This window comes from Macaca thibetana, chromosome 7 (assembly GCF_024542745.1).
Source record: "Macaca thibetana thibetana isolate TM-01 chromosome 7, ASM2454274v1, whole genome shotgun sequence".
In the NCBI taxonomy this organism is placed as follows: Eukaryota; Metazoa; Chordata; class Mammalia; order Primates; family Cercopithecidae; genus Macaca; species Macaca thibetana.
In genome coordinates this window covers 14,861,442-14,886,255 of record NC_065584.1, presented here as the reverse complement: position 1 = coordinate 14,886,255, position 24,814 = coordinate 14,861,442, and the positions used below count along the sequence as shown (strand labels likewise).

At 46.6% G+C, this 24,814-nt stretch overlaps 1 protein-coding gene across 3 annotated transcripts in view; it reads right to left on the bottom strand.

Moving 5' to 3' along the window:
• LGMN (legumain) overlaps positions 1–24,814 on the bottom strand; it is a 1,022,235-nt gene that overhangs the window by 15,557 nt on the left and 981,864 nt on the right. For 2 of the 3 annotated variants that reach the window (XM_050799123.1, XM_050799122.1), the window contains one exon: positions 13,834–14,000. In XM_050799123.1, coding sequence (XP_050655080.1) covers positions 13,834–13,971 — 138 coding nt within the window. In that variant the 5' untranslated portion in view covers positions 13,972–14,000. Of the gene's footprint in view, positions 1–13,833; positions 14,001–16,753; positions 16,822–24,814 lie in introns of those variants that run through there. The other variant, XM_050799124.1, reaches the window with a different exon arrangement.

Here is a 24,814-nt window from a genome sequence, read left to right as displayed (position 1 = left end):
ACCACCACCACCACCAACATCACCATCACCATCACCACCACTGCCACCACCAATGCTGCCACCACCGCCACCACTAACACCCCAACCACCACCACCATCGCCACTGCCACCAACACCACCACCACTGCCACCACCACCACCACCACTGCCACCTTCACCACCACCACCACCACCACCACTGCCACTGCCACCATCACCACCACCACCGCCATCACCACCACCACTGCCACCAATGCTGCCACCACTGCCGCCACCAACACCGCCACCACCACCACCACTATCACTGCCACTGCCACCACCACCACTACCACCACCACTGCCACCACCACCGCCACCACCACCAACACCACTATCAACTGCCACTGCCACCACCACCACCACCACCACTACCACTGCCACCATCACCACTGCCACCACCACCTCCACCACCACTGCCACCACCACCACCACCACCACTGCCACCACGTCTGTAGGTAAGAAGGACCTCTGCAAGTCCTAAGTAACTTGTTTTTATTTTTCAGACTATACAACAGTCTCTGGAAAGCATGGATTTTAGTCTCAAAAACAGAATGACTCAGAATGATCAACAGAGCTAGTTCTATTTCCCACAGGATTCTTCTGATCCAAGTACTTTGTGTGCCAAAGTCACTGTTTAGAGAACTGATTGAACACTCAAAAGTCCAACTCAGGAACTGAGAAATTGCTCTTAAGTTTTAAAAAGAACAAGAATACAAAGGAAGATAACATTAGGAATATGAGAAAAATGTTCCTAATGCAACTCCCTGTCCACGCAAGGGTGAAGACAGACTTGCGTCCTTATCTCAGGTGAAACATACTTCATGCCTTGGAAATCATCTGAAGACAGAAAGGAAAAATGTTGCCTGTCTGCTTACATTTAATCCTGTTGTTCCTAGAACAAAGACATAAGTAAGCATAAGGAGAGGCGTGTGCCCAGCGATTTGCCTCCCCAAGGAAGACAGCCCGAGAGACTGAATGTACACACAGCACACTTGAAACAACACTGAGCATAGCAATAAAACTAAAGCTCATTGAACATTCAGACTGGCACTTGCCTGTGGCTGTCCCAACCAAATGGACTTATTTTATGACAAAGATGGGTGCTTGGTATACAGTTTTTGAAGACTGAATGGGTGAGTCTAGGACCTGGCACTCAAGAGCGATTAGATGAATGGATGACGGAATAAATAGGAAAACTAATACATTTTATTGACTTGCTTCTATTTGTCCAGCACTGTGCTAAGGCTTTGTAGGCATTATCTCGTTTAATTCTCATAGCAACCCTTTGTGATAAAGGTAATGATCCCCATTTTATTATGGATAAGGAAAAAGCAGCCTCTGGAGGTGAGGTGACCTGCCCAAGTCACACAGTACTCAAGTGAAAGATCCCAGGTGTTCTGACCAGGCACAATGGCTCACGCCTGTAATCCCAGCACTTTGGGAGGCTGAGACAGGCAGATCACCTGAGGTCTGGAGTTTGAGACCAGCCTGACCAACATGGTGAAACCCCATCTCTACTAAAAATACAAAATTAGCTGGCCGTGGTGACACATGCCTTAATCCTAGCTACTCGGGAGGCTGAGGCAGGAGAACCACCTGAACCCGGGAGACGGATGTTGCAGTGAGCCAAGATCGCACCATTGCACTCCAGCCTGGGCAACAAGAGTGAAACTCAGTCTCAAAAAAAAAGAGAAAGATCCCCATGTCCCCAGAACTTGATCCTGCTTCATACAGGGACAAGAGAGAAATCATTAAAATTACAGAGGCCCACAGCAAACACAGATCATTTTAAAATAGTCACTAAATATTATATACACACACATGCACACAGATTGTTAGATGTTTAAGTCCTCATTGCTGTGGACTAGTGACCTTCAAACACTAATTGTGGTAGGCAGAATAACAGCTCCCAAGGCTGTCCACATCCTAATCCAAGGAGCCTGTGACTATGTTACATTACAGAGCAAAAGGTTATTAAGATAGCAGATGGATTTCAGGTTGCCAATCAGCTGGTCTTAAAATAGGGAGGTTTTCCTGGATTATTCTAGTGCCCCAATGTCATTTTTGTTTATTTTTTTGTTTTCGTTTTTTTTGAGACAGGGTCTTGCTGTCTCCCAGGCAGGAGTGCACAGGTGCAATCTCAGCTCACTGCAGCCTCGACCTCCTGGGCCTCCCACCTCAGCCTCCCAGGTAGCTGAGACTACAGGCACACACCACTACAGCTGGCTAATTTCTAAAATGTTTTGTAGAGACAGGGTCTGGCTATGTTGCTTTGGCTGGTCTTGAACGCCTGGGCTCAAGCGATCCTCCCGCCTTGGATAGAGAGTGCTAGGATTACAGGTGCGAGTCACTGTGCCCAGCCTTCAGTGGGCCTAATGTAATCACAAAGGCTTTTGTATGTGGAGACAGAGGCAGGAGTCAGGTTCCGAGTGATGCAGTGTAAGAAAGATTCAACTGACCCTTGTTGGCACTGAGGATGGAAGAAGGGGCCAGAAGCCAACAACTGCAGGTGGTGTCTAAAAGCTGGAAAAGATGAGAAAGTGGAGCCTCCACTAGAGTCACCAAGGAACACAGCCCAGGCAACACTGTGATTTAACCCAGTGGCAGCCGTTTCACATTTCTTACCTCCAGAAATGTAAGATAATAAATTTGTGTTGTTTCAAACCATGAAGTCTGTGGCAATCTGTTTAAGCAGTGACAGTAAACTAGTACAGCTATGGTGGAAATAGAGTGTAACTGGCACTCCACTCTGGAAGACATCCTGACATTATCAATGTGTGAGGTTCAACCACACACCCTCCAACCAAGCAATTCTACTCCTAGCCATATAGCCTAGCAAAACTCTATCTCCCACGGATAACCAGAAAATGTTCACAGCATCAGTTTAACAGCAAAAGCCAAGAAATAACTCCAATGATTGAGAGCTGGAAAAATACATTGTCATAGGTTCACATAAATGGAATACCTGAAAATGAACAGACTACAACCCACTGCTCAGATGATGGGTACCCAAGAAGCGCAAATCCCACCACTACACAATATATCCATGGACTCCCTGAATCTGTAAAAACTCTTAAAAATACGCAAACAAGTACAACCCAGTTTTCAAAATAGACAACTCTTGCGAACATAATGAAACAAAGAACAAGTCATAGAAAAACACCTTCACTATGATTACATTTATATAAAGGTCAAAACAGGCTGATGTAAACATTATGCTGTTTACAGTTAAATAGACAGCAAAACTATAAAGCAAAGGAATGAATGACAAAAAATTCAGGAGCTTGGTCTCTGAAGGGAAGGGAGCGGGAGTCCATCAGACAGGGGACAAGGTACTAGTATAGTTCTATTTTTTTTTAGCAAGGTGCAAGGTACACAGGTATTCATTTTATTATTCTTTAAGGTGTACACATGTTATACAGACATTATTTGTCTGCTATTTAGTTTTTAAAAATCAAATCAGGCTGGGCACAGTGGCTCACACCCGTAATTCTAGCACTTTGGGAGGCCGAGGATCCCAGCACTTTGGGATCACTTGAGGTCAGGAGTTCGAGACCAGCCTGGCCAATATGGTAAAACCCCGCCTCTACTAAAAATACAAAGAAATTAGCCAGGCGTGGTGGTGTATGCCTGTAATCCCAGCTACTCAGGAGGCTGAGGCAGGAGAAATCACTTGAACCCAGGAGGCAGAGGATGCAGTGAGCCAAGATTACACCACTGCACTCCAGCCTGGGCAACAGAGCAAGACTCTTGTCTCAAAAAAAAAAAAAAAAAAAAAAACCTTGATAAATTGGCTCAGCAAAATTAAAACCTTCAGTGCTTCCAAAGACATTATTAAGAAAATAAAAAGACAAGCAACAGACTACAAGAAAATATTTACAAAACATGTATCTGATAAAGGGCTTATACTGAAATAGCCAAAGAACTCCTGTACCACGGAGCCAAAAATAGGCAAAAGATTTCAATAAACATTTCACCTAAGAAGATATACAAATGGTTAGTCAGCAAATGAAAAGATGTCCAACATCACCCGTTATTAGGAAATGCAAATTAAAACCACACTGAGCTGCCACTTCACAGACAGACAATAACAAGTGTTGTCGAGAACTGAGGAACCAAGAGCCTCCATACATACACTGCTAGGGGAATGTAACGTGGAGCCGTGATTCTGGAAACGAGCTTTACAGTTTCTCAAAGAGTCAAACATAAATTTACCATGTGACCCAACAATTACAACTCTTTTTTTTTTGAGATGGAGTCTTGTTCTGTCGCCCAGGCTGGAGTGCAGCGGTGCAATCTCAGCTCACCGCAACCTCCGCCTCCCGGGTGCAAGCGATTCTACTGCCTCAGCCTCCTGAGTAGTTGGGATTACAGGTGTTTACTACCACGCCCAGCTAATTTTTATATTTTTAGTACAGATGGGGTTTCACCATGTTGGTCAGGCTGGTCTCAAACTCCTGACCTCGTGCCCCACCTGCCTTAGCCTCCCAAAGTGCTGGGATTACAGGCGTGAGCTAACGCGTCCGGCCTGCAATTCCAACTCTTAAGTACCTACTCAAGAGAAACAAAAAAATGTATTCACACAAAGATTTGCACGCAAATGTTCTCAGCAGCATTGTTCATAATAACCAAAAATTAGAAACAACCCAAATGTCCATCAGCTGGTAAATGGGCAGGCAAAACGTGGTCTATCCATACAATGGAATGCTATTTGGGAATAAAAGGGAGTGGAGCACTGATGCATGCTACAACGTGAACAAACTTCAAAAACATGACACTAGGAGAAGCCAGACACAAAAGACCATACACTGTTTAGCTCCATTGATAGGAAATGTTCAGAATAAACAAATCTATACAGCTAGAAAGTAGATGATTAGTAATTGCCTGGGGCTAGAGGTGGGAACTGCAAATATGCCCAAAGGATTTTTTTTTTTTTTGAGTCAGTCTTGCTCTGTTGCCCAGGCTGGAGTGCAGTGGTATGATCATGGCTCACTGCGGCCTCTGCCTCCAGAGTTCAACCTCAGCCTCCCAAGTAGCTGGGATTATAGGTGTGTGCCACCACGCCCAGCTAATTTTTGTATTTTTAATAGAAATTGGGTTTCACCATGTTGGCCAGGGTGGTCTCGAACTCCTGGCCTCAAATGATCCAACCGCCTTGGCCTCCCAAAGTTCTGGGATTATAGGTGTGAGCCACCGCCCAGCCTGCCCAAAGGATCATACTGGGATGATGGAAATATCAAACTGATTTATAGTGATGTTCACACAACTTGGTAAATTTACTAAAAAATCACTGAGTTAGATAAATTAAACTCAATGGGTGAATTAAGATGATATGTCTTAAACTCGGCCTCAATAAAGTTATATATTTTCTGCAGGGGCAGGTTCAGAGTGCCTTGTGTTGTCGCTCCTGCACTGTTTGGGACCCCCAGCACTCTTGAGAGGTAGGTGCTTTCATCCCCATCTTACAGACGGGGACAAGCTCAGGAAGGGCCATGGCTGACCCCAACGGTGCCTTGTGCCCCATCTTCCACACTCATTGCTGCCTCATCAGGCTATGACTCTCTTCTGAGCCTTGGAGGCACTTGGTTGCCTCTACCTTTGTTAACTCAGCAGGGTTCTTCAATTAAGTCAAATATTTACTAGCACTCAAAAGAGATACAAGTGGGGTTCAACTCAAACAATGTGAAAATGGCATTACTACTTGTATTACTTCCCCTAAACCCATGTGACCTATACTGTATTTTCCCCGCTTAAGCCCAGAAAAGTCATAAAAGGTCATATTCGAGAGGAGGGTATTGAGCAAGACTTCTCAGGAGCGCAGAGCCCTCCGGAATGACGAACAGAGATTGTGACTTGGCTGGTTTCATAACTTGCGCTGCGAATTCCGCTGGTCTTCCTAATGCCTCCCGTGATTTGCCGATAGGATCACTGTCCCCACTCTGCTTGCACTGCCTCCAGCTTGGCCAGCTGCCAGCTAAACAAAGACAAGTCAAACAAGGTCTAAATACACTGGCAAGCCCCGTGTCACAGTTGCTGTAAAGGATCCGCTCTCCAGCCAGCTCTGCTCACCTGCCAAGTGTACATATATGATCACTTCCTGACACACAGCTGAGCAGTGCTGAGGTGAGGCTGCAGGCTGGGGTTTTGCAAGGTGCCTCACTGAGCCCACTGCCAACCCCACAGAAAGAATCTGACAATGTAGTTTGTTCAGACTTATACAGCCCGTAACTGGAGGGAAGGAATGACACCTGAGGTCTCAGCAAATCCAGAGCCACATCCTTTCAAGGTCCTGTACTGCCTCTGGCATTTACAAGGATGGCCCTGCTGCACAAATGGGCCCATGCCCACATCCCACACGCTCGGCATTCCCCTGCACAGTCCCCTCCGTCCTCCTTCCTAATCCCTCCCCACATGTCCTCTTTAAAAGCAGATTTCAGGCCAGACACAGTGGCCTGTAATCTGAGCACTTTGGGAGGCCGAGGAAAGAGGATCACTTGAGCCCAGGAGTTCGAGACCAGCCTGGGAAACATAGCAAGACTTCATCTCTATAAAAAAAATATTTTTAACTAGCTGGGCATGGTGGCACACCTGTGGTCCCAGCTACTTAGGAGGATCCCTGGGGCCCAGGAGTTCGAGGCTGCAATGAGCTATGATAACACCACTGGGCTCCAGCCTAAGTGACAGAATAAGACCCTGTTGGTGAAAAAATAAAAATAAAAGCGGATTTCTTCTTTCTTTTTTATTTTTTTGGAGACAGAGTCTCGTTCTGTCACCCAGGCTGGAGTGCAGTGGCACGAACTCGGCTCACTGCAACTTCCGCCTACCAGGTTCAAGCAATTCTCCTGCCTCAGCCTCCCGAGTAGCTGGGATTACAGGTGCCTGCCACCATGCCTGGCTAATTTTTGTATTTTGGTAGGGGCAGGGTTTCACCATATTGGCCAGGTTGGTCTCAAACTCCTGACCTCAGGTGATCCACCTGCCTCAGTCTCCCAAAGTGATGAAATTACAGGCGTGAGCCACCACTCCCTGCTGCGGATTTCTTTTTTTAAATATAAAAGTGATACTGTGCAACAACATGGATTAACCTCCAAACACCGTAAGTTATGAGCTCGTCTGGCCAGGCGCGGTGGCTCACACCTGTAATCCCAGCACTTTGGGAGGCTGAGGCAGGTGGATCACCTGAGGTCAGGAGTTCGAGACCAGTCTGGCCAACGTGGTGAAACCCTGTCTCTACTAAAAATATAAAAATTAGCTGGGCATGGTGGCAGGTGCCTGTAATCCCAGCTATTCGGGAGGCTGAGGCAGGAGAATGGCTTGAACCCAGGAGGCGGAGACTGCAGTGAGCCTGAGATCATGCCAGTGCAATGGCAACAAGAGCAAGTTGACTGGGCAAAAAGAGCAAGGCTCCATTTCAAAAAAAAAAAAAAAGAAAATTTAAATAAATAAACAAATAGCTTGTCAGAAGAACAGACCGTGAGTCACCACCACCTCCTTCCTGCACTCCCTGGCCATTCCCTTTCACCCCCATCACTGCAGTCTGCCCAGTCTACCTTTGGCCCTGCCAGCCTCGATTTTTGCCCCCTGGCCCACAAAACCTCAAATATTTACTATCTGGCCCTTTATAGAAAAAAAGTTTGGAGGCTCCAGTCTTGAGCCAGATAGCAATGGTGAGGTTCTGAATGTGTGGGGATGGAGAAGGGGCTTGCCAGGAGCACACAGAGTGAGGAGCTCCCTGCTCCTGTCATTGATGACATGGCACCTGTCCAACCCTTCATCTAGTTCTGAGTGGAGAGGTTCTCTCAAAGGGAAAGAAAGGGGGAGTTCATGCCTGGGCCTTCTCCTCCTAACACGCCTCACCATGCCCTCACCCTACCTTGCTGGTCTCCTTCTCCCTCTCTCCCTCCTCCCCATCTACCTGGGCCATGCGCTGTCCTTGCATGCCCTGTGGCCACCTTCCTTTCCACCAGGGCCCTGGCTTTGCTCAGATGTCCTACCCAGCTCCAAGTGGTCGGGAGCTTCCCTGAGTGTGAACTGGAAATCCATTTCCCCTCCCCAGGGACTGACTGGCTTGAACATGAGCATGTGATGCAATTCTGGCCGGGTAGACATGGGACAAAGTCCACCCATGGCTCCAGGGAAAGATGTGCATTCTGATAAAGAGCAAGCCAAACAGACAAGACACACAGATGGCCTCTTTTTCTTCTTTGAGAATTTGTTTGGATGTGACACTTGGAGCTGCTGTAGCCATTTCATGACTATGAGGAGAGTGTATTTGAGAACAGTTCATCACAACCATGATGACAGACTAGAAAGATGAAAAGGGGCCAGGCACGGTGGCTCACACCTGTAATCCCAGCACTTTGGGAGGCCGAGGTGGGTGGATCGCTTGAGGCCAGGAGTTCAAGACCAGCCTGGGCAACACGGCAAAACCCCATCTCTACTAAAAATACAAAAATTAGCCAGGCATGGTGGCAGGAGCCTGTAATCCCAGCTACTCAGGAGGCTGATGCAGCGGAATCGCTTGAACCCGGGAGGTGGATGTTGCAATGAGGCGAGATCACACCACTGCACTCCAGCCTGAGTGACAGAGCAAGACTCTGTCTCAAAAAAAAAAGAAAGAAAGAAAGAAAATAAATGGACCTGGGTTTGAGATAATGAGGCTTAATTAGCCAACCCTGGAGTCTCCACACTCCTTCTGATTCAAACCACAGGGAGGGCTCTGGTACAGGCACTTGAAGGCACCTGATGTGCCAGCCACGCCCCTCACTGTGATTTTATATTCCCACTGCCAGCTGATGCTCTTCCCTCCACGAGGAAACAGCTTCTGTGGAAATCCCATCACCCTTCAAACCCATGTCAAGCCTCTCCTCCAAGAAGCTGCATTCCCATCCCTTTCCTGACGGACCTCATCTACTTCTGGACCCAAACCCGGCTACTGGAGCTCTGTAGAAACTGCTCCTTCTCAGCCTCGAGTTCAGGTTAGGCACCTACCCTAAAAGGCTGGGGGCTCCTGACCGGAGGGTCCTGACTCCCCATTCCACAATCCTCCCCTAAGCCCCTTGCAAACCAGGGGCCTCAAGTGAAAAACGTTAAACTCAACGGACCAATATGTCAAGTCTGTTTTAATGCTCAGAAAAATTCTGCTGTGCCTGCCATTTTCAGAATGCAATGCCAGCAACACACTCTGAGTAGCAGTTGGGATTGCTTAAAGACAAGGATGCATTCCGAAAGATGCCTCACAAGGTGATTTTTGTCATTTTGTGAACATCACAGAGTGTATTTACACAACCCTAGATGGTCTAGCCCAGCGGTCCACAACCTTTTTGGCTCCAGGGACTGGTTTCGTGGAAGACAATTTTTGCACACACAGGGGTGAGGGGCAATGGCTTCAGGATGAAATTGTTCCACCTTAGATCATTAGGCATTAGATTCTCACAAGGAGTACGCAACCTAGATTCCTCATATACGCAGTTCACAATAGGGTTCATGCTCCTATTCAAATCTAATGGCTTCGATGACCTGACAGGAGGTAGAGCTGGGGTGGTAACGTTTGCTATAATGTTCAGGTGGTAATACTAGGCTATCAACCTGTACTGCATGTTACTGTCATGAATACTGCAGACAAATGGAACACAATGGCAAGTATTTGTGTATCTAAACATAGGAAAAGTGCAGTAAAAATATGCCACTATACTTTATGGGACCACTGTCGTGTATGCGGTCTGTCACTGAACGAACTTGTTATACGGCGCATGACTAATTACAAATGACCTGCTTCCTTTGGCTGTGTAAGTTTTCTATAATAAATCTTAACGTGTTAAATTGTTAATACAAAAAAGGAAACTATTTTAAAATAAAAGATAAAGTAATGCCAAGATACCCATGCCACATGACTACAGTAGTGATTATGAGCATGGGCTGTGGAGCACGGACTGCCTGGGTTCAAATCTCAGCTCCATCCCTTACCAGCTGTGTGACCTTAGGTAAGTTACCCAGCTTTTCTGTGCCTTGGCCCCACCCCCCATCTTACAATGGAGAGCTAACAGGACCTATCCTCTTGGGTTGTCTGAGGATTGAGATAACACATGCCAAGGGCTTGGAACCGAGCCCTGCACACAGGAAGCGCTTAGTCAAGGGCAGCCTTCTTCCACCAGAATGTCAGCACTACAGAGCTGGTGGGGTGACGTGCATCGCCAGCACCCTGAATAGCGCCTGACTCACACGTGCTCAGCAGGAATGAGCTAGGTACCATTTCCAGTCAGTTCTGCTCCTGGGCCACTTCCATCTGCTCAGCTTTTCTCTTTTTTTGGCTCGTTCTGGGATTGTGCCACATTTCCCAGGTGCCTGTGACCCTCTGCCCGTCCTGGCCCATCTTGCTGGCCCCTCTCCCAGGTCTGCCTCTGTCCCCACTCCATCCCAGGCCGGCCACACCCTCACACCTCTCTGGAACTCATGCTTGGCTGCTCCCTTCTCCCCATTATCCATGCAATCCCCCCAACACCCCACCTCACTCTTCCAGCTCTTCCTGATAACTCCAGACTCCGCTCTGATTCCACAACTTCCAAAGGGGCCCTCCTTACTCACCCCATGCTCAGGACGCTGGATGCAGAATGTCCTGCCAACGTCACCTCAGACTACGCCCCCACCCCCTTAAACACTGAATCCCAGCCCAAAATGCAAAACTGAGAAATCCCATTTGGTCGAGACAAAACAAGGTTTAATTAACAAGCATAACGCCTAGAAAGCACTTAGCACTGGTTTCTTTGTGCCTGGTCTGCCACTCTTCCCTAAACAAGAGACTTGTAAATGAATGTTGTATTAATCCTATCAAAATGTAGGTTTAAAATCTGCCTAGGTTCTGTGGAGACCACTCTTTCGAATACTCTTTTAATGATAAGCCTCCAAAGTCAAGAAGGCAAATGGCAGCTGGCTGAGGGCAGAAGCAGCCTCTTGGGGAGGCGGGCTGAGGCAGGGGTGAATCAGCACAAATCTCACCTCCACCGGCCGTAAGGCCATCATCCTCTCTTACTCGGGGATGAATATTTCAGTTTGGGCCACTTATTTGGCCTTGTTTCCTTCGTTCTATTTTGATATTTAGTATTTACTCAGGGAAACTAGCAACCCTAAAAAAACAAAAAGGTTTCTGGGAGCAAAGGGTAATTGGATAACCTCTACTCAATAATGTTTAATAAATACATTTTCTTAAAAGCTGGTTGTATAAAAATCAAGGTGGGTGATGAGTAATCATGTTAACTCTCTGTGATCTGTATTTAACAACTAATCTTTCCAACTTGAGGTTAGAAGGGGGAAAGAAAACTGAGGGCTGAACAGCTGTGTGTACAGGCTGCTCCTCTTTACATGGCTCAGGTCTGTGGTTAAGTATTAAAAGAAGAAGGGATCATTTTGCCATGACAACTTTTTAATCAAGCCAAATTTCCTGTTTGGCTAACATACAAAAACGATTCGAGCAATGAGTTATTCATTCATTCAGTGACTGTAAATACAGACTGGATTTCAGTGACTTAGTACAAAATCAAAGAATATATGATATCTCATTATCTTTTTTTTTTTTTTTTAAACAAGGTCTCGCTCTGTTACCCAAGCTGGAGTGCTGTGGCTATGCACAGGTGCCATAATAGCTCACGGCAGCCTTAAACTCCTGGACTCAAGCAATCCTCCCACTTCAGCCTCCAGAGTAGCTGGGACTATAAGCATGCTGGCTGGTATCTTATTATTAATTTTTTATATTGATTACTTATTGAAATGATAATGGTTTGGAAATACTGGTTTAAAGAAGTTATTAAGACTGGGTGTGGTGGCTCACGCCTGTAATCCCAGCACTCTGGGAGGCCAAGGTGGGCAGATCACCTGAGGTCAGGAGTTCAAGACCAGCCTGGCCAACATGGTGAAACCCCGTCTCTGCTAAAAATACAAAAATTAGCTGGATGTGGTGGTGGGTGCCTGTAATACCAGCTACTCAGGAGGCTGAGGCAGGAGAATAGCTTGAACCAAGGTGGTGGAAACTGCAGTGAGCCCATGTTGCACCACTGCACTCCAGCCTGGGCGACAGAGCAAGACTCTCAAATTTAAAAAAAAAAAAAAAAAAAAAGAAGTTATTAAAATTAATTTCACCTTGTAAATGTGGCTACTAGAAAATTTACCATGGTTCTCCTACCAGACAGGGCTGCTCTAGAGCCAGTTGGCCTGGGTTTGAAAACTGGCCCCACCACTTGTGAGCTGTACTGCATTGGGCAAACTGCTGACCTTGCCTATGCCTCAGTTCAATCATTCGTAAAGAGGGAGTAAGAACTAGACCAATGATGCATAACCCCACTGCAGGGATTAAAGGACTTTGTGTAAAGTGCACTTAGAAGGGAGCCCAACCTATAGATACTGCAAGTCTAAGCATTTGTTTCTGAGACTGACAAGATTAAATGACTTTTTTAAAAAAGTAACAGCTGTATTGAGATAGAGTTCATGCACCATAAAAGTCAGTCTTCTAAAACAGACAATTCAGTGGTTTCTAGTATGTTCACCAAGTTGTGTACTCATCACCGCTACTCCCAGAGCATTCTCATTCCTGCAAAGAGAGACCCCATGTCCGTCGGCAGTCACTCCCCAGTCTCTCCTTCACCCAGCCCTTGGCAACTACTAACCTACTTTCTATCTCTACAGATTTTTCCAAATTTGGACTTTGGTTTAAATGGAATCATAACATATGTGGTCTTTGTGACTAGCTCCTCAGCATGGTTGTAAGGTTCACCTATGTTGAAGCACGTGTGAGTACTTCTTTCTTTCTTATGGTCAAATGATATCTTCTTAATGAATAGACGCTGCGTTTCTCCATTCAGCCTTTGATGGACATCCGGGTTGTTTTCACCTTTTGGTTCTTATGAACAATACTGCTATGAACAGTCATGTACATGTTTCTCTATAGACACGTTTTCATCTCTCTTAAGGACATACTTAGGAGTGGAATGAGTGGAATTGCTGGGTCATATGTTTACCTTGATGTTTAACTTTCTGAGGAACTGCCAGACTCTTTCCCAAAGTGGTTGTACCAGTTTACATCCCACAGGGGAGGCTGGACTTTTCATGGACACTCAGATGTGGATTCTTTTCTTTTTCTCTCTACCTTCTGCTAGGCTGATGTGGGGAAATCCAGGGAAGATGGGGGAGGAGGGTGTGAAGAGACAGCAGTAGGGCAAAGAGGCCTGGGGGTCCTTTCACCAGAGTTCTGGCCTCAGTCCTGTCTGGTCCCCACTTGCCATGTGACCTTGAGCAAGTCACTTCTACTCTCTAGGCCTCAGTTTCCTTATCTCTAAAATGAAGATGTTGAACTAAGTAGGTCTCAACCTGGGTGATCTGGCTCCCTGGGGACACTGGGCAATGTCTGGAGACATTCTGGGTTATCACAGTGGAGCAGGAGATGCCGCCATCATCTAACGGACGTCACGGACGCCACTAAACCTCAAATGCACAAGACAGTCCCCAACAACCAAAAACAACCTGGTCCCCAACTATCAACAGTGCCAAGGTTCAGAGACCTTGCATCGGACTAAGGTGGCCCTATGGAAACTTCTGAGGAACTGCCAAACTGTTTTCCAAAATGGCTACACCATCTTATAATCCTCCTAGCAACATATAAGGGTTCTGATTTCCCCACATCCTCTCCAACACACCTATGTTATAGTCAGCCTAACAGGTCCGTCAATGGCTTTTCAAGTCTTTTCTGTTTAATATTAACAATGTCTGGAAGTGTTTTCAGAATGCCAGTGTCCTAAAAAAAACAAAATAGATTAGTCATTTTCTTACCTGGTGCCTATAATTATACCAGCCATTTGAACCCGCCACGATCACTACCCAGTGCTTGCCTCCATCTTCAGGATCATCTATGGGAACAGCACCAATGCCCAGGGTCACACTGAGAAATACAGCTACTTTCCAAACCATTCTGCACCTTGGAGTTCAACTGCAGAAACCTGAGAAGGGAAACACAGAGTCAAGTACAAAGCAACAAGAACAGATAAACATTGGCCGGGGCGGTGGTTTACCCCTGTAATTCCAGCACTTTGGGAGGCAGAGGCAGGTGGATCATTTGAGGTCAGGAGTTCGAGACCAGCTTAGCCAACATGGCAAGACCCTGTCTCTACTAAAAATACAAAAATTAGCTGGGCGTGGTAGCACGTGCCGGTAATCCCAGCTACTTGGCAGGCTGAGGAAGGAGAATCACTTGAACCCAGGAGACGGAGACTGCAGTAAGCTAGACCGTGCAACCATACTCCAGCCTGGGTGACAGAGTGAGACTCTGTCTCAAAAAAAAAAAAAAAAAAAAAAACAGATAAACATTGTCAGCCCCTAAGAAAATATCATAGTAAATGGGTCAAACAGAAAAGGCCATTTAACCACCAGACAGAATATGTTGAGGATAACAATGAAGATAAAGAGGGTTTCTATTTTTGCTCTATTGCTCCACCCTGTGAGTGGAGAAGGGGCTGTCCATACCTCCTGATCTTCACTACAAGCCCAAGTCATGCATATAAAACCAAAGAATATCCAGAAAGGGCACTTTTTAAAGTTTTTGACATAACTCAAAATACAGTTGATAAAATTCATCCACAACATTCACTATTGGAAAAAATATCTACCACATACTATGAAGTATTTGTAAGAAAAGAATATACATGTAAAATAAACTGTGCAGGCCGGGTGCAGTGGCTCACACCTGTAATCTTAGCATTTTGGGAGGCCGGTGTATTACCTGAGGTCAGGAGTTGAAGACCAGACTGGTCAAGATAGTAAAACCCTAGCTCTACTAAAAATACAAAATTAGCTGGGCATGGTGGCACACACCTGTAGTCTCAGCTACTAGGGTGGCTGAGGCAGGAGAATTGCCTGAACTCAGGGGGTGGAGGTTGTAGTGAGCCAGATCAGGCCTCTGCACTCCAGCCTAGGTGACAGAGTGAGACTCTGTCTCAAAACTAAAAATAAAAATAAAAAAAGTTATATCAGAAAAAATAAATTTTAAAAATAAACTGCACAGAAAAATATGGAAAACAGACATAAAATTTTAAGACGAGTTATTGCTGGGTAGTAGGCAGGATCAAGAGTGATTTTCTTCCTCATTTTTGTCTCCTTTTAGAAACAATAAAGTTTCTAAAAATTCAGTACAGGTTTAATGAAAACATTGATGGGCAATTTAAGTTTATAATGTGAATTATCTGGATGAGCTATAGTCAAACATTAATTCATGTTGTCTTTGCATCACACTTATAGAGCATGGACATACGCTCTGTACACATACACGGCAAACATTTTCATCCTTGTTTTACAGAAAGGAGAAGTTGAGGTCTGACAGCAATGACCTGCCTAATAGCCATGGACTGTCATCGTTGGCCAGAGCTGGGACCATGCCTTCTGAACGGCTGGTCCGGCACTCTTTCTGTTGTATGGCTCTGCATCTCAAGACTTTATTATTACTGAGGCCGGGCGTGGTGGCTCACGCCTGCAATCCCAGCACTTAGGAAAGCAGAGGCGGACGGACCACTTGAGGTCAGGAGTCCGAGACCAGCCTGGCCAACATGGCGAAACCCTGTCTCTACTAAAAGTACGAAAATTAGCCAGGCGTGGTGGCAGGAGCCTGTAATCCCAGCTACTCAGGAGGCTGAGGTAGGAGAATCACTTCAATCCGGGAGGGGAAGGTTGCAGTGAGCCAAGATCACAACACTACACTCCAGTCTGGGCAACAGAGCGAGACTCCGTCTCAAAAAAGAAAAAAAAAAATACTTCATTATCACTGAAGTACATGCACTGTTTTATACCTCAATGTCAAAACCTTAAATACCTTGTTAAAGTACAAATGGAAAACAGCACCAAGCCTGTGGCTCTGCGATAAGAAAAATACACAGTCACTGAGATGTGGGCACTCAGAGCAGATGTGTGAGGCTGACTTCTGTCCCAATGCCACAAGCAGGGCTGGTGGTGCTCATTCATTCATTCACTCACCACTCAGCCAGAGTCTCTGCAACACCTACTTTGCCAGACAAGGTACTGGGTGCTGGAAACTCAATGGGGACAGAACAAAGCCTGTGTCTTCATGGAGGACGCACCCAGATGAAGGGTGATCCACTTCTAAGCTGAAGAAACCATCCTCAGCGTTCTGAGTCGAGTCCTCAAAGCGATGGATTTTCTCCACTAACTAAATAGGAAGCCCTGAGTCTCTTGAAAAGAGTCTTAGGCCAGTAATTCTCCCACTTGAATATGCACCTAGGTCACCTGGGGATCTAGGAGGCAGATTCTGATTCAGTAGGCCTGGGGCAGGGCCTGAGACTGCATTTCTCGTTTTTTTTTTTTTTTCCTTTTTTTTTTCTTTTTATTTTTGAGAGTCTTGCTCTGTGGCTCAGGCTGGAGTGCAATGGTGCGATCTCGGTTCACTGCAACATCCGCCTCCCAGGTTCAAGCGATTCTCCTCCCTCAGCCTCCCGAGTAGCTGAGACTACAGGTGCCCACCACCATGCCCAGCTAATTTTTGTATTTTTAGTAGAGACAGGGTTTTGCCATGTTGCTCAGGCTGGTCTCGAATGTCTGACTTTAGGTGACCTGCCCATCTCGGCCTCCCAAAGTGCTGGGATTACAGGCATGAGTCACTGCGCGACGCACCCCCCCCAACCCCGCTGCCATGAGACTGCATGTCTAACAAGTCTCAGGTGACACTATGCTGCTAGCCTCAGATTACCTTTGATGTGGCAGAACTGCATGAAATCCCCCAGGCTCTGGTCCACCTGTCCTCAGCCCAGCATCCTGGTCAACAGACTGCACTGCTCCACCCTCAAGGGCTGTCTCCTAACAAGAACTTAATTATTAAGCTGAAAGCCTGAATTGGTGCTAAATTTAGGTTTCTTTAGCTCCACTGCAAGGCCCATGGATGGGCAACTGGTAACTACAGTAAGATACCCCCAGATTTGTTTTTTTCGGTAGGGGCTAGTATGGCACATAACAGACAGGTCAGTGGAGTGCTGAGGACCCCCAGTGCTAGAACCACGGGGTCTGTTAAAGTGCACCTGAGGAGGCTCCCCACACGTCCACTCGACCTGACAAGGGCTCACTGTGGGGCTGTGTTTCCAGAAAGGGATCCTGATCCAGACCTCAACAGAGGGTTCCTGGACCTCATGCAAGAAAGAATTTGGGGCAAGTCCACAGAATAATGTGCAAGCGAGCTTACTCAGCAAGTGAAAGAATGAAAGAACAGGTTACTCTATAGACAGAACAGGGTGTTCCCAAAAGCAAGAGAAGGACCATGTCCACCTTAGGTGCAATGCTTGTTTAGACATAAGACAACAAAGCAAAACAAAGTCACAGGCAGATGTGCCTACTACAAGGGCCTGGGACAGAGGCTTGTTAATCTTTGTAGAACTGCTGTCTTTCACAAGAATCTATGCTATTATCTTTAAGGTGAAACTTATGGCCAGGCGCGGTGGCTCACACCTGTAATCCCAGCGCTTTGGGAGGCTGAGGCAGGCAGATCACTTGAGGTCAGGAGTTCGAGACCGGCCTGGGCAACATGGTGAAACCCCGTCACTACTAAAAACACAAAATTTAGCCGGGTGTGGTGGCACATGCCTGTAATCCCAGCTACTCAGGAAGCTGAGGCACGAGAATCACTTGAACCCAGGAGGCAGAAGCCACAGTGGGCCGAGATCGTGCCACTGCACTCCAGCATGGGCGACAGAGCGAGACCCTGTCATAAATAAATAAATAAATAAATAAATGAAATAAAGTGAACTTACTATTAAACTAAAAATGCTTTTGTTCTTAAGATATTGGGACATCAGGACCTTTCCTGGGTCTATCTGGTAAACATTAACCTGTTCCCTTAACCGTAAACATCCTGTGACTAAGAATGCCTAACCTCCTGGGACTGCAGCCCAGCAGGTCTCAGCCAAATTTTACCCAGCCCTTGTTCAACATGGAGTCACTCTGGTTCGAGCACCCCTGTCAACTCGAAGGTAAGGAACCAATACAAGATACAATTATACAAAGGTGTGAGGAAGCAACAGTGAGGACAGGCGAGAGAGAGTCAAGGAGCAAAAATATCCATGTACCCCAAGCTTCAGTGACCCCACAAGAGAGGTGTGACAGTCACTACCAAGATGTTCCAACCAATGGCTCTCACCTACTCGGAGCTCAGCCAGCAGCCTCCCTGGAAGGCCTTCCCCTAGGGTAGGGGTAGACTAACTTTCTTTTTTTTTTTTTTTTTTTTTTTTTTTTTTGAGATGGAGTCTCGCTGTGTCGCCCAGGCTGGAGTGCAGTGGCCGGATCTCAGCTCACTGCAAGCTCTGCCTCCCGGGTTTTTACGCCATTCTCCTGCCTCAGCCTCCCGAGTAGCCGGGACTACAGGCGCCCGCCACCTCGCCCGGCTAGTTTTTTGTATTTTTTAGTAGAGACGGGGTTTCACCGTGTTAGCCAGGATGGTCTCGATCTCCTGACCTCGTGATCCGCCCGTCTCGGCCTCCCAAAGTGCTGGGATTACAGGCTTGAGCCACCGCGCCCGGCCTGAGGTAGACTAACTTTCTCTGCAAACGACCAGAAGGTAAACATTTTTGGTTTTGCAGGCCAGGCCATCTCTCTTACAACTATTCAACTCTGCCACTGTATCTTGAAAGCAGCCATGTCACCAAGTACTCGCATTTTTCTAAGAGATGGCTTAATTATTTTTGTCTCTCCTCTTATCGTTCCTCTGGTTCCCTGCTTCCTACTTAGCCCTTGAGAAACACAAATATAGCCTTTTATCCGCCCCTCCTTCACCAGACACTCCCTACAGGGCAAATTCATCTAACTCCTCAAGAGTTAACAGTTGATTTACAGACCAAAGCATGCCCAATACAGAACCCTCACCCACCAGGAGGTTGCCTCGAGAGATAATAGTCAAAAAGCATGCCTGCTACTCCCACCCACCTGGGGAGTTTTTGGCCTAGTCCTGCCCACAAAGATGCCAGCAGTCACCAGTTCAACCGACAGACAGCACAGTAGATAAGACACCAAGCTAACACATGGACACCCCACCTTGCTTGCTTCCTCCCCTGCCTTTTAAATGTGCCTGCTTTCTGCTCCAAAAGCAAAGCAGTACATTTAAAGGTGGGATGCCTGTGCTTCTTTCCCTAAGCAACTTGGAAATAAATCACCTTCTTTGTACCAGATCTTGCTCTTGTTAATTGGTCTCTGGAAATGATGAATTACTAACCCATGAGCCATTTACAGCCAGAGACAATATATAAACAAATGAACATGGTTATGTTCCAATAAAACTTTATCTATAAAATAGGTGGTTTATTTGGCCCATAGGTCATAGGTTGCTGACCTTGTCTGAGGAAGTGAGAATATGCCCCCAAACCACATGGCAGGCACAGCCTGGTTGTTACTGTCATCTTTCATCAGCAATAAATGGGTTCCCTAGTTTGCACACCTGTTTATTCTGAGTTTCATCCATATGACATAGTCCCAAAGAGGCTCATTCCTCTGGGGGCAATGGTGTGTGACTTTTACCTCCTCATATTTAGGATAAAAAAATGAATAAATAAAATACCAGAAACAAATGGTTGACCTGACTGTGAACAACAGAACGGACACCACCTACTTATCCACCTAAATCAGCAAACATGCAGCAGGCACCAAAAAAGCACCACTTAGTTATTTTTACAAAATCGAGTTACTCTTCTAATCCACTAACAAGTTACTCCTCTGTGAGGAAAAGTGCCCTACTGATACAGAAAATGACATTTTCATAGTCTACCTGGTGATGGTCCTGCTCCATCATTCTTTTTTCTTATAAACACAGAGTCGTGATTCCCCAACTACAACGCTATATTAAAAGTCTCTCAGTATGTTGCTGAATAGAAAATGCTACCTTAAAAAACCACATACATGGCCGGGCACAGTGGCTCACGCCTGTAATACCAGCACTTTGGGAGGCCGAGGTGGGCAGATCATGAGGTCAAGAGATCGAGACCATCCTGGCCAACATGGTGAAATCCCATCACTACTAACAATATAAAAATTAGCTGGGCATGGTGGTATGCACCTGTAGTCCCAGCTACTCTGGAGGCTGAAGCAGGAGAATCACTTGAACCCGAGAGGCAGAGGGTGCAGTCTCAAAAAGAAAAAACCACACACACTAACACTATTTTGGGAAACATATAAACATAGACAGGCCTGGGGTGAAGAGAGACACAAAAGTAAAATAATCATTCCATTACCCTTGGCAATGAACATGCCTCAAAGCAGCTACCTTACTAATTTCCTGTGGGCATTTATTGCATGATTTTTGACAAAATCAAAGCATCAAAACAAAGCACCAATAATCTGGCAGCATCCCTGTGATTCCTGGTTTATCAAAGTGAAAAACTGATGAAAAAGTGAACGATCCCTGCTAAACTACTAGCTCTTTGTGACTCTGCTGTTTTTGGCTGTGGCTGTCCACGGTCCCCATCACACAGGCTTCATCTCACAGAGGCGTCATCATCATCTACCTCCTCTCCTGTAACTTGCCCTCCTCCTATCTACTCTCTCCTACATCCACCCCACCCTGAATCCATACAACAAACGTGGACTGAGCACCTGCTAGCTGCTCACAGGCATTGAACAGTGAGCCAAACAGACAAAACCCTTCGTGGAGGGGGCATTCCAGAGAGAAGAGACAGACCATTTACACACATCGGTTATCAGATAGTGATGAGAGTGATGGACAAAAATAAGGCAGGAGAGGGAAGGAGTCTCAGTAGGAGTGGGAGGTGTCATTTGTAAAAGGGGAAGAAACTAAGGAGGTGAGGGCACCAGCCCATACATTAGGGCAAAGCACTGGAAGCAACGTAAATGTCTAGCTGGATCAATTACAGTACAGCCTCATGGTGGGATACTGTGAAGCCTTTAAAAAGAACCTAAGGCAGATCATAATGCGCCAAGACTGAAAAGATCTCCCAGGGGTGCTGTTGGGGCACGTGTGTCATCTGCTAACCCCGTGCAGGGAGAAGGCAACACAGACAGTCATTGCTCCAGCCAAGGAAGATCAGAGAGAAAGACTCCCGGCTGGGCGCAGTGGCTCATGCCTATAATTCCAGCACTTTGGAAGGCCGAGGTGGGAGAATCACCTGAGGTTGGGAGTTCAAGACCAGCCTGACCAATATGGAGAAACCCGTCTCTACTAAAAATACAACATCAGCCGGGCATGGTGGCACATGCCTGTAATCCCAGCTACTTGAGAGGCTGAGGCAGGAGAATCACTGGAACCCAGGGGGCAGAGGTTGCAGTGAGCGAGATGGCACCATTGCACTCCAGCCTGGGCAACAAGAGTGAAATCTGTCTCAAAAAAAAAAGACTCCCAGAGAGTAGGACGTGTTGCCGAGTGGCACAGAGGTGGGGAGTGGCACATTTGTGGGTATCTACTATGGACCACACAATGTGCAAGACACTATTCACACCATCCTCACAACAGTTCCCTGTAAGCAAGGATCCCCACTCCCTTTAGACAGGTGACGAAACTGAGGCTCAGAGAGGTAGAGAAACTTGGGGGTCAGTGGCACTGCTGGGACCACACAGATCTGACGGCAAAGACTGCTTGTTCTAGTGTATCACCCAAAGAAAGAGTTGCTTATGTGAAAGTCTGGGAGGCCGTGGAACCACAGGCGCTGCACCCTGTACCCCAAGGCCCGAGAACAGAGCAGGGCCTCACAGTTTCCTCCGGCAGTAGGACACCCACGGTGCTCTTCCATGCCCTACTATTTTAAGGCACTAGTGGGCTTCCTGCACAAACAGCTCTTATCTTAGAAGAGCCTATCAATGGAGTATCTGAGTTACACAAAGTCAAAGTCAATGAACAAGCCTTTACAGACTTCACCAGACTCCACTGACAAGTCCTCTGCTGTTGCCACTTGGCCTTCGTCCCTGCTCAGGTTACAGGGCTATACTAGGTCAGTAATTCACTTAAAATACTTCACTTGGAGCCGGGTACAGTGGCTCATGACTGTAATCCCAGAATTTTGGGAAGCCGAGGCGGGTGGATCATTTGAGGCCAGGAGTTTGAGGCCAGCCTGGCCAATATGGTGAAACCCCATCTCTACTAAAAATACAAAAATTAGCCAAGCATGGTGGCACATGCCTGTAATCCCAGCTACTCGGGAGGCTGAGGCAGGAGAACTGCTTGAACCCAGGAGGCAGAGGTTGCAGTGAGCCAAGATTGTGCCACTGCACTCCAGCCTGGGCAACAGGCTGTCAAGAAAAAAAAAAAAAAAAAAAGACTTCATTTGGCTTTAAGAAATGTACCATCAAGTCAGGTTTAATCCATTTGAGAAGTCTGGGATGCAGTGCCCATTCCAGATAAATTATCACCAACAATGCAAGTAATAAGGTCAAGTTCACAGGGCCATCTAAATAGCAGAGTCAAGTTCACATCCGGGTCTGATACCAAAGCCTACACCTTAACCACCATCAGGAGTGACCCCTCAGTGCCAGCTACTGGCTCTGGGTTAGACACAGAAAACTATCAAAGCCAAGCAAAGCAGCTAGTTAGACAATGAAATCTGTAAAAAGCCTTCCAAACCTAAAGGTTTTGATCCTATTCTCTGCTCTCTAGGGGTTTAGAATAAAATCTTCCTGAAGGCCAGGCACAGTGGCTGACACCTGTAATCCAAGCACTTTGGGAGGCCAAGGAAGGCAGATCATTTGAGGTCAGGAGTTTGAAACCAGCCTGGCCAACATGGTAAAACTCTGTCTCTACTAAAAATACAAAAATTAGCTGGGCGTGGTGGTGGGCACCTGTAATCCCAGCTACTCGGGAGACTGAGGCAGGAGAATGGCTGGAATCCGGGAGGCGGAGGTTGCAGTGAGCTGAGATTATGCCACTGCACTCCAGCCTGGGTGACCGAGTGAGATTCCATCTAAAAATAAAATAAAATAAAATCATGCTGCAAGGTTTTTCGGCTGACAACATGCAGAAGAAATTAGGACAGGTGACAAGAACTGTCTCCTTGACCAAACTTTAGTCAGGCTCCTCTGAGCCCTCTTCTCCACAAGGCCTTGGTCTGCCAGGTCCAGTTTTAGCAGAAATCCAGAAGAGAATCCCTCACCCTCGATATCTAATGAAGTTCCTCTTAGTAATATTCTCTTGATGGGGTTCAGGACCCACTAGCTTAAAAAATGGCACCTTAGTATACTGAATATTTTAAGCTGAAGGAATTCCACTAACCCCCTCACCTTGCCCAAGGGCTGTAAATCCCCAGCTGACCTTGCCATTCGAGAGCTGAGCTCCATTCCATACTGAAGTCTCTCTCTCCTACTGCAGTAGCTAAAAGAAAATGTCTTGCTGTTTTTTGTTTTGTTTTGATTTTTTTTTTTTTTTTTTTTTTTTTTTTTTTGAGACAATCTCGCCCTATCGCCTGGAATGGAGTGCAATAGTGCGATCTCAGCTCACTGCAACCCCCACCTCCCAGGCTCAAGCGAGTCTCATGTGTCAGCCTCCAGAGTAGCTGGCATTACAGGCATGCATCACCATGCCAGCCAATTTTTGTATTTTTAGGTTTTGCCATGTTGGCCAGGCTGGTCTCAAGCTCCTGGACTCAAGTGATGCGCCTGCCTCAGCCTCCCAAAGTGCTGGGATTACAGGTGTGAGCCACTGCACCCAGCCTGTCTTACTGTTTTTAAAAAGTACCCATGAGTGGCACACCAGCACATGCCTGCAGTCCCAGCTACTTAGGAGGCTGAGGTAGAAGGATCGCTAGAGCCCGGAAGTTTGGGACCAACATGGGTAACACAGTGAGACCCTGTGTCAAACAGAAAAAATTTTAAAAAGCATTGGATACAGGCTGGGCATGGTGGCTCGTGCCTGTAATCTCAACACTTTGGGAGGCCAAAGCAGGAGGATCACTCAAACCCATTAGTTCCAGACCAGCCTGGGCAATACAGGGAGACTCTGTCTCTGCAAAGACAGCCGGCATGATGGTGCACACCTGTGGTCCCAGCTACTCAGGCGGCTGAGCAGGGAGGATCACTTGAGCCCGGGAAGTCAAGGCTGCAGTGAACCATCCAGCCTAGGTGACAGAGAGACCTCTGACCTCTGTCTCAAAAAAAAAAAAATTTAAAAAGGCATCTGATGCAATTTTTCTTTAACAAAAGACACAGCTACTAATTCAGGGGGGACCCTTCCTCTCTCTGGGCCTTCACGGTCCATCTGTGAAATGAGATAGTAGAGCTTATTAAAGGGTCATTCAGTCCTTTAAATCCTTTGATTTTCTGCTTAAAGAATAGGATTAAAACAAAATCCAGGCCGGGTGTGGTGGCTCGCACCTGTTAATTCCACCATTTTGGGAGGCCAAGGTGGGTGGATCACTTGAAGCCAGGAGTTCAAGACCAGCCTGGCCAACATTGCGAAACCCCGTCTCTACTAAAAATACAAAAATTAGCCAGGTATGGTGGCATACATCTGTAATCCCAGCTACTCAGGAGGCTGAGACATAAGAATTGCTTGAGTCCTGGAGGCAGCGGTTGCAGTGAGCCAAGATCGAACCACAACACTCTAAGCTGAGCAGCAGAGGGAGACTCTGTCTCAAAAAAAAAAAAAAAAATTATTATCATCATCATCATCATCCAGTTAGATCTTTCTCAAATGAAAAATCTAGGCCAGGAGTGGTGGCTCACGCCTGTAATCCCAGCACTTGGAAAGGCCAAGGCGGATGGATCACAAGGCCAAGAGATCAATACCATCCTGGCCAACATGGTGAAACCCCGTCTCTACTAAAAATACAAAAAT